The following is a 10,291-nucleotide window of genomic DNA, read 5'->3' as shown; positions in this document are numbered from 1 at the left end:
AATATCACTTGAATAGTTATAATTTTTGTCAAAAATTAAGTGATATAACCCTTGATCAATAACCAAAAGATAACTTTTGATTAATTAAACCCTTTCATTTATAGTTATTAAAACACTATAAATATTTGAAAATGTTCCAACGGACGATGTTGACATAGTTGAAGATATTGATAGTTGGAATTTTCATTACTAGTGTTAGGATGCTTGATATTGCAGGAACAACGTATTAGAACCAATTTTGTTATATTCCACTTGCGAGGAAAAGTTATTAACAAGTGCTGCTAAGAAGTATTCATGTAGGGAAATGCTGCTACCTGACAGTTATTATTCAAAGCGTTAATATCTAAGAACTAGTTGTCTATGTTGGCACATAATTAAATTAATCTTGCACAAAATAAATTATGAAAAGTTAGAAATGTGAAGAGACTTGAATATGAAGAGTGAAGAGACTTGAAGATAAAAAGTTACACACATGCATAAATAGTCACAACTCCTGATGTAGATGAATAGTCACTTACAACTCCTATATAAAGAGTTGTATGTAATGAAGAATTTTTAAGAGTGAGTGAAATAAAAATTTATTAGAAAGGGTGTTTTCTTTCTTCCATAAAAAAATTATTTCTCTTTTCATTATATTTTTTATCAATTTCTTTGTTTTATTTCTCTAAATATTAATCATTTTTTTACAAATTGGTATCAAAGTCTTGTTCGATCGAAATGAACAATTCTATTCCTCCTTCCTCCGTTCCCCAATTAACCAAAGAAAATTATGGAAAATGGAGTATCCAAATGAAGGCTCTTCTTGGATCTCTAGAAGTTTGGAAGATTGTTGAAAAAGGATATAATGAAGTTGAGGCCGAAGAGGAGGAAGGATGAACACAAGTTCAAAAAGAGAGTTTAAGAAAATCAAGGAAGAAAAATCAGCAAGCCTTATTTTGGATATATCAAGGAGTTCAATCATATGAAGCGGCTTGGGAAAAAAATAGCTTGTACCACCACAACAAAACAAGCATGGGAGATTTCACAGAATTCATTCAAAGGAGATGAAATGGTGAAAAGAGTTCGGTTGCAAACTCTTTGAGGAGAGTTTGAAAGATTGCAAAAAATAGAGTCAGAATCAGTTTCTAATTACTGTTCACGGGTTTTGTCCATAGTCAACCAATTAAAAAGAAATAGTGAAACTATGGATGATATTCCTGGTGTTGAGAAAATCCTCCGTTCTTTGGATTCCAGATTTGACTATATTATGGTAGCCATTGAAGAATCAAAGGACTTGAGTACCATGACTATTGATGAACTCACAGGTTCGTTGCAAGCCCATGAAGAAAGATTAAACAAGAAGAAGAAGGAAGTAGATTTAGATCAAGCACTTTAGTCAAAGTTGTCTCTAAATGAGAAGAAGGGAGATTTTAAAAATCAAAGAGGGAGAGATCATGGTCGTGGAAGAGGAAGAAATTTTAGAGGAAAAGGCTCAAATGCTCGTGAAAGAGGTGAAGATGCAAGCACAGAGAATGGATAGAAAGAACCAACCAAAGTCAGAATTTTAGAGGATCACAAAGAGGACGTGGACATGGAAATCAAAGAGGAAGAGGTCGTGGCTATTTTGAATATTATCATTGTCGCAAACCTGGTCATTTGGCAAGAGAATACTGGTACAAGAAAGAAGAGAAAAATGAAGCTAATATAGTACAAAATAATTAAGAGCAAAAGCAAGAAACTTTGTTGCTCGTGTCTCATGGTGGAGAGATTGATGATGTCTGGCACATAGACAATGGTGCTAGCAAGCATATGACAGGTAACAAAAATTTATTTTTGAAGTTCTTTGAATCTGATTGTGGAGAAGTAAAAGTAGGAGATGACAAAGCTTACAAAGTTAGCGGTGTTGGTGAGTTGGAGTTCAATACAAAGCAAGGAAGGGTAGAGAAAATGTCTGAAGTTTATTTTGTTCCTGGTCTTAAAAATAATCTGCTTAGCATTAGGCATCTATTGAAGAAGGGGTATGATATTCATTTTCGTGACATGGCTTGCTATTTTTCAAAGAAAAATCAGGTTGTTGCTAGAGTTGGAGTAGCATCAAATAATATTTTCTCTCTCACCCTTCAAAATCAGAATATGTCTTGGTTTATTGGTGCTCATAAAGGAGTTACAAAGTTATGGCATGATAGATATGGACATTTGAACTATAGAAATTTAGAGATGCTTTCAAGGAAGATGATGGTCAGAGGTTTACCAAAAATCGATCGGCTTGATGGTGTTTGTAAAGCATGTCAGCTTGGAAAGCAACACAAAATTGCTTTTCCTTCTCAATCCTCGTGGAAAGCAAGAAAACCATTGCAACTTATTCACTTGGATCTTTGTGGTCCAATGACAGTTTCATCTTTGGGAGGTAATCGTTACTTTATCTCCTTCATTGATGATTACTCAAGAAAGTTATGGGTGTATTGTGTCAAAAAAAAATCAAAGGCTTTTCAAAGATTCAAAGATTTCAAGGCAGAAGTGGAGAACTTTACTGGGCTGAAAATTAACACCTTGCGACAGATCGTGGAGGTGAATTTTTTTAAAAGAATTTGAGAAATATTGCCGAGATAGTGGCATCCGGCATGAAATGACAGTCCGCCATACACCTTAGCAAAATGATGTGTGTGAAAGAAAGAACAGAACAATTATAGAAATAGCTAGATGTCTTCTTAAGAAGAAGAGGTTGTCAAGAAGATTTTGGGCTGAAGTTGTTTCCTGTGCAGTTTATCTTATAAACAGATCACCGATAAGAAGCTTGGAGAATTGCACACCACATGAGGTGTGGTATGGTACAAAGCATAGTGTTTGTCATCTTAGAGTATTTGGGAGTGTTGCTTACTCTCATATTCCAGATGCAATGAGAAGCAAGTTGGATGACAAGGTAGAGAAATGCATTTTCATTGGCTATAGTGAAAGAAGTAAGGCATACAAGTTGTACAATCTGGTGACAAAGAAGATTGTGATAAGCCGAGATGTTCAGTTTGATGAAAATTCCATGTTTGAATATATGGAAGTTGAAAAGGAAAATTTGCCAATTTTTCCTTTTGAACTTGAAGAAGAAGAAGAGGCAGTAATTGAGAATGCAAAAGATGATGCTCAAGCAGGAAATCCTCCTGCTTCCCCAAGTTCTTCATCATATTTTTCTTCATCCAGCCCAATCCAAAAAACGAAAAGCATCCAAAAGTTATATGATGTAACTGATGAAGTTGTGCAAAATGATGTTGTATTCTTTGCCTTCTTTGCAGGAGAAGATCCAATTTCTTTTGATGATGCATATCAAGAAGAAATATGGAGGAAAGCCATGAAAAAAGAGATTTGCTCAATTGAAAATAATGATAGATGGGAGCTCACAGATTTGCCGCCGCACAAGAATTTAATTGGAGTCAAATGGGTGTACAAGGCAAAGATGAATCCGAATGGCTCTATCAACAAGTACAAGGAAAGACTGGTTGCAAAAGGATACAAGCAAAAGGAATGAGAAGATTTTACAGAGGTATTTGCTCCAGTTTCAAGACTTGAGATAGTTCGGTTACTTATTTCTCTTGCTGCCCAAAATAATTGGAAAATGTTCCAAATGGACGTAAAATCTGCGTTTTTGAATGGTGTTCTCAAAGAAGAAGTCTATGTTGATCAACCACCTGGGTTTGTCAAAAAATGAGAAGAAGAAAAAGTTTACAAGTTGAAGAAAGCTTTGTACGGGTTGAAGCAATCACCCCGAGCTTGGTACAGCCGCATCGATTCTTATTTTCAGAAGTGTGGATTCCAGAAATGTCCATATGAGCATACTCTCTACATCAAAGGCAATTCTAAAGGAAGATTTATGGTTGTAAGTCTCTACGTTGATGATCTTATTTTCCCAGGAAATGATGTGAAAATGTTGAAAGAATTTCAGCACTCAATGATGGCAGAATTTGAAATGACAGATTTGGGAGAACTTCATCATTTTCTTGGCATTGAAGTTCATCAATCCGAGAAAGAAATTTTTATTTCACAAGAGAGCTACGCAAAGGAAGTTCCAAAAAAGTTCAAGATTGAAAATGCTAATCCAGTTTCTACTCCATGCATCACAGGTCTGAAGTTATCTAAAGAGGGTGAAGGAAAGCTTGTCAATTCCACCATATTCAGAAGTTTGGTTGGGAAGTTAATGTATCTGGCTTCGACAAGGCCTGACATCGTGTATGCTGTTAGCTTGGTGAGTAGATTCATGGAGAAACCTTACTCCAATCACTGGGAGGCTGCCAAAAGAATATTGAGATATGTGAAGGGAACCATTGATTATGGAATTTTCTATAAAGCTAATACATTAGTTGATCTCATTGGTTATACGGATAGTGATAGCAGGAAGCATTGATGATAGCAGAAGCACTTCTGGTTATGTTTTTCACCTTGGTAGTGGTGCAATTTCATGGAGCTCAAAGAAACAATTAGTTGTGGTGCTTCCGGCTACAGAAGCTGAATATATCGCTGCATCTTATGCAGGATGTAAATTGATTTGGTTACGTGGAATTTTGGAGAGTCTTAAGTAGAAGCAAAGGAAGTCAACAATTTTGTTTTGTGACAATAGTTCTACTATTTCGGTCACAAAAAATCCAATTCTTCATAGAAGGACAAAACACATTCGCAGTCGGTATCACTTCTTGAGGGAACTAGTGAATAATGGTGATATTCAAGTTGAATATTGCAAGACGGAAGATCAGATGGCTGATATCTTCACAAAGCCGCTAAGTGGACAAGTCTTCAAGAAAATGTTGAAAGGTTGGGAGTTCGAAGCAAGTTTAATTTAAGGGAGGCATTGTTGGCACATAATTAAATTAATCTTACACAAAATAAATTATGAAAAGTTAGAAATGTGAAGAGACTTGAATATGAAGAGTGAAGAGACTTGAAGATAAAAAGTTACACACATGCATGAATAGTCACAACTCCTATAGCATTTAAGTTATGTAAATGAATAGTCACAACTCCTGTAGTCACTTACAACTCCTATATAAAGAGTTGTATGTGATGAAGAACTTTTAAGAGTGAGTGAAATAAAAATTTATTAGAAATGGTATTTTCTTTCTTCCATAAAAAAATTATTTGTCTTTTCATTATATTCTTTATCATTTTCTTTGTTTTATTTCTCTAAATATTAATCAATTTTCTACTGTCTATATCTATGTATTATCCTATATAAATTCAATGATCATTTATAAGCTTTAACTCGTATAATTTAAGGGATGAAATAAGTCGGACAATTTTATTGTACAGGTCGACAAAGATAAACGTAGTTGAGGATCAAATTAAGAATCTAAAATTTAATTAATTTAATTTCCGGAATGAAACCAATGTAATACAAAATAATTTCAATGGCAGCCCAAACAGAAAAATAGGAAACACTAGAAATCTCTTTCCCTGCCACAGAGGCAACCAAGACATATTTATCCCACCCTCACAGATCAAGGATATTGAAGCATTCATTTCTATACACTATCTCTTTCGAAGGGGAAAGGACGAATAAAGGCAGAATTCAATTCCCATATTTTGAGTGTGGCCTTCACATTTACTCCAGTTGCATTGTTGAACAAGAACAACCTGGCTGCTCCATAGATGGCTTCCGTCGGATAAATTCTTGATGATATCACTGTCCTCCCTCCTTGAGCAAAGCTTTCCACAATTGAATGATCCACCTGAATCAACATTTTTTTTGTTTTATCTCAAATTTAGATCTTTACGGACTTAGGTTTTTCACCCCCATATCAGATTGGTAGAAATATTGCTTACTTACCAATACCCTCATATTGTAGTTCTCATCATCAAGCACAGGAACTTTGCCTCCATATACTTGTTTGAAGACATCGGAAGCTTTAGAAGACCTGAACCATACAATTTATTGGCTCACATTATGCTTGTTAACGTAAAACTGCAGAACAAGAATGTAAACACTAAATAAAGTAAAGCAAACCTTGTTTCGTCGGTACAAAAGTAAGTCTTGAGACTACCATCAGATGCATTGAGAGGACGGAAATATATGGGAGTCAGCTCCGAAAGTGAAGCATCAGCAATAACCAGGAGGCCAAATGGTCCGTAAGTGCTCCTATCAACTGCACCATCACCGCAATCATCGATTTCATTCGTAGTACTAGGTATCAATGGCTCTATTTCAAACTCTGCTAGTATATCCAACTGCAATATTATTTTCAAGAAGGATAGTGGAGAGTTAAGAGTTACTACAATAACATGGACGTAGCTAAAGGATTTATATGGAGTGCTAAACAAAAACCTGAGTGGTGGTGCCTATGTCAAGGGGCACAACAGATCCAGGTTCAACTAGCACCTCCTTAAACATTGTACTGTTCAATCTCAAGCTCTCTACTTCTTCCACTGGCCATTGAAGTAAATTGGTTCCAGTCTTGTTGTCATATAGAACAGTCCTGGGAATTGTCTGTAAAATACAGAAATAACTTACAGTAGGGAATCCCATCCTTTTTTCTTAATTTAATATTTGAATAATTGCATGTTTAGAATTTAGACTAATCATATGGATTTGTCTTTTTATAGCTAGCAATAGCATTATAAGGTACCTGAAGGGAAGCCCAACCTTTTTTGAGGTCAGCAGTTTCAGTATCAGTTTCATTAATCCAACCCCAAAGAACCCTCCTTTGTTTATGCTGATCGAAAAATGTCTTTGAGGCATAGTATCTTCCGTAATCCACTTTCAACCCGATACCCACATCCTCTTCCGGGTTATCGGGTGTCCATTTATCCGTTATTGGGTCATAAGTGCCGATGGCATAATGGTCAACCTTTGTATTATCCAAGCTAGCCTTTAACACATGCTTAATTCCAGGCCCGAGTGAGGACGTGTCCAACGCCACCGAGCCGTTTATTGCAACAGGATAGAAATCCACGCATTCCCACATACCCGTACCCGGAACCGCATGTAAAACCCCATCTAATAGTTCATAATCCCTAAAGTTTGTGGTATGATAAACGAGGGAGATTCCAATGGTGGTATCAAACTTTGAGCCCATGGTGAGACGCCAGGTACCATCGGGTCCAAGCCAAGCTGTTGTTGGGTCCCGGAAATCATCGGGTTTAACACCGGGTGGGGGAACCATAACAGGGTTGCCCGGGTATTTTAACCAGTGAAGGAGGAGGGGATCAGACACGTTGGCAGGATATGCAAGATTTTGTACCTGCACAGACTCGTTGGTTTCGCCAGTGTAAAGCATTATGATTTGACCATCTGGCAAGATAGTAGCAGACCCCGTCCATACACCTTTGATATCGTACCAGTGATCTGGGACCAGGGCTAGTGGAAGATAGAGCCAATGAATGAGATCCCTCGATACGGCATGACCCCATGTGATGTTACCCCATATAGCTGAATAAGGGTTGTATTGGTAGAAAAGATGGTACCATCCCTTATGATACAATGGACCTGCAATAACAGTATAAAAACACATGCCATTCTTAGCTCCAAACAATAAAATAAACAATGCATAATTTTTCTTTTTCATTCTAACTTTACAAAAAAAAAAATCATTTCAACCTTTCATTTAACTATTCTTTTCTTTAACCTTTAAAATTGTGAGTTTGATAAATTATTTCAAAATGGATAAAAAATTAATATTTTTAATTTTATTAATGTGAATGACATATCAATATTTAATTATTTTTAAAATTTTAAAATTAATTAAATGTTGACATATCCAAGCGATAATCTATGTGTATGTCACATCAACAAATATGATTATTTTTCATCTATTTTAGAGTGATTTAATTAAAAAAATTAAAAAGTAGGCAAAACTAAATAGAAAATTAAAATGATTTTTTTGAAATCTTAATCCTAAAATAATCACATGTTAAATTTGGGTGAAAGGTAGAGTCGGCTAACGCCAAAAGGTGAGGAGTGAGGAGAAGGATGAAACGAGTACAGCCACAGGGAATCCACTATTAAGCACGAGTCCTCTCTAGGCCCTCCCTCAATCTCGGCTTCTAAATTAATAGGCATTAAAATGGTTTCATTTTGTGGCGTGAGGTTTGATAAAAAGGACTGGACTTGAATGTCTACCGGAACTGGAGCGTCAACCGGTACACACATTCAAATCATGTATGCCTGACTTTATGACACAATGAAACTAATCATCTTTAAATAAAACATATTTGCCACACAAAATGATAAACAAGAGGTAAAAAGTGATTTGCAGTTTTATGAGAGATGAAACAGTTTAAATTTGGAGGCATAATAGTGGTAAACAACCCAAAATGGTAGATTGAGATGCAACACACATGGGATAAACTAAAAGAATGCGGTTGGGAAAACTCACCGTTAGGATCTGAAGCAGAATATCCAAACGTTGATAGAAACAGAAACCAAAATCATTACATTAGAAACCAAACAAATAAATTTAATCACAAAGACATGAAAACAAATATATATATCCACTACCATTCATCCAATTCTTTTGGGGCTGAAAATGGTAAGCACTTCTTTGCCAAGAAAACATAGCGTTAGTCCAATTAAAGGGAACTTGGTTCAATAAAGATGGATTTGACTTGGCTGACACACCTTCACCCACCCCTCTTGGCTGCACTTTCTCAAACGGTTGTTGGGCTTGGTTAAGGATTAATGCCAGGAGCAAGAGCAAGGAAACGAGGCAGGCAAAGATGGCTGCAAAACGTCTAGTCCGGGGTGAGGACCGGTCTAGCAAGGGAGCATGGAGTGGTGGGTTTTGTTCGGGGTCGTAGGAGGCCTCCATGACAGTTAATAGATGGAGAGAGCTTAGGCAATGAGAAAGAGGAAAGGGGTAATGGATCGGTGGTTCTCCAATTTAGTTGGTGAAATGTTAAATAAAAAAGAAAGATGGAGAAAGGGTGGCTGATCTCGTGTTTCGTGCAGGGAAACGGAACAAAGAGGGCAGTTGAAATGCCTAAATGTTCCGTATCTGATTTGGCGGATTGAATTTTCAACTATTTATTTCTATACGTAAAAAATTCAAAACCATTTTTGTTTTGATTTTGATGTTGAAAATTTGTGAGACTTTTTCTTTTGTTTCCTACCTGCTGGTTTGTAGAGTTGTAGTCAAACTACATTATATAACAGTATCTGATTCTTAAATTGAATTAAGACCAGTCTTTTACCACTATTTTTTTAAATATAGGGTAAATTGCATCATTAGTCATTAAATTATGGGTAAGTTTTCATTTTGGTTATTTAACTAAAAAAAGTTACACTTTGGTCATTGAACTATTCAAAACTTTTCATTTAAGTCATTAAACTATTAAACTTGATGCTATATGGATTTCTCTCCACACTACTTGCATCAATCGAAAGCTCTCATTGCCCCTTCTCTTTTATAGTATAGTTTTTTCTCTCTTGAAACAGTTTTAGATATCACAAATCTACAAGCCAAAATTCAAAATTGTAATTTACCTTTACTATAAAATCAGATCATTCATTTATCCAATCAAAAATATATAATTTGAAGTGAATTCCATATAAAATACCAATAGTATTTAAATAGAGCCATATATATCTAATAAAAGAAAAGGTAAACTGCCAAAATAGTCACTTTCGTTTGCCTCAGGTTACATTCTAGTCACTTATATTTGAAATGTTACATTTTAGTCACTTACGTTATTGTTTTGTAACAAAATGGTCATTTTGTCGTTAAGATCTATTACCTCCCAAACAACAGTCTGACATGACAGTTAAAATGGGTTTAAATGCCAACGTGAATGTCCAATTGGGATGAGAAAAGTTTAATTTTCCTTTTATGAAAATAGAATACAAAATTTTACCCTGAAACCCAATTTTCTCTGGTTTAAAAAAAAGAAACAATTGGGTTTTTTTTGTTACCATCAAAGAAGAGAAGAGTAGAAAGACAGAGAAGAAAAAGAAATGGACGCACCAACCTCTATACATGCTTGCTATTGTGGCTGCCCACAATACACAAATAAACAAAGATGAAGCATGTCATTTTTGTCTATCACATATACATAAAAACATGAAAAGATGGACCACTTTTTTGAAAAAAAAATCATTATATCTGAAACTAAAACCCAAGTAAAGAACAAAAACAAACTCATTACTTACTGTAGTCCATGCCTGGACCCTTCATTGAATTGGTCATTTGTTCATCCATTTTGAATAAAAAAAATCCAATCAATTGATGGAGCACTCAATTTAATTTCTACATTTCGATTCAACAAAGATGACTATGAAAATCGATGGTTTTTTCAGTCAAAATAGAAACAAAAACTAAAAGAAAAAGGTGACCAAAGTCCT

The 10,291-nt window shown here is 35.4% G+C and overlaps 1 protein-coding gene across 1 annotated transcript; it reads right to left on the bottom strand.

Annotated features, from left to right (window-relative positions):
* Window positions 1–5,300: 5,300 nt before the first annotated feature.
* On the bottom strand, window positions 5,301–8,969 carry LOC105788605 (beta-fructofuranosidase, soluble isoenzyme I). Its single transcript, XM_012615566.2, has 7 exons — window positions 8,453–8,969; window positions 8,331–8,339; window positions 6,582–7,441; window positions 6,281–6,442; window positions 5,963–6,183; window positions 5,786–5,873; window positions 5,301–5,687 (listed from the first exon to the last, which is right to left on the bottom strand). The coding sequence occupies exons 1-7, from the start codon at window positions 8,760–8,762 to the stop codon at window positions 5,481–5,483; spliced, it is 1,857 nt and encodes a 618-aa protein (XP_012471020.1). The 5' UTR covers window positions 8,763–8,969; the 3' UTR covers window positions 5,301–5,480.
* Between the last annotated feature and the right edge of the window lie 1,322 nt (window positions 8,970–10,291).

This window comes from Gossypium raimondii, chromosome 2, assembly GCF_025698545.1.
Source record: "Gossypium raimondii isolate GPD5lz chromosome 2, ASM2569854v1, whole genome shotgun sequence".
NCBI classification, from domain to species: domain Eukaryota; kingdom Viridiplantae; phylum Streptophyta; class Magnoliopsida; order Malvales; family Malvaceae; genus Gossypium; species Gossypium raimondii.
This window is presented reverse-complemented; position numbering and strand designations above follow the sequence as displayed.

What these genes read in the sequence shown, in the direction of transcription:
- LOC105788605 (XM_012615566.2), bottom strand. Translation starts at nt 8,762, where the DNA reads ATGGAGGCCTCCTACGACCCCGAACAAAACCCACCACTCCATGCTCCC. An exon ending in ACATAGGCACCACCACTCAG is followed by an intron (nt 6,184 to 6,280) that starts GTTTTTGTTTAG and finishes ATAATATTGCAG; the next exon opens with TTGGATATACTAGCAGAGTT. An exon ending in TTTTGTACCGACGAAACAAG is followed by an intron (nt 5,874 to 5,962) that starts GTTTGCTTTACT and finishes TGTATGGTTCAG; the next exon opens with GTCTTCTAAAGCTTCCGATG.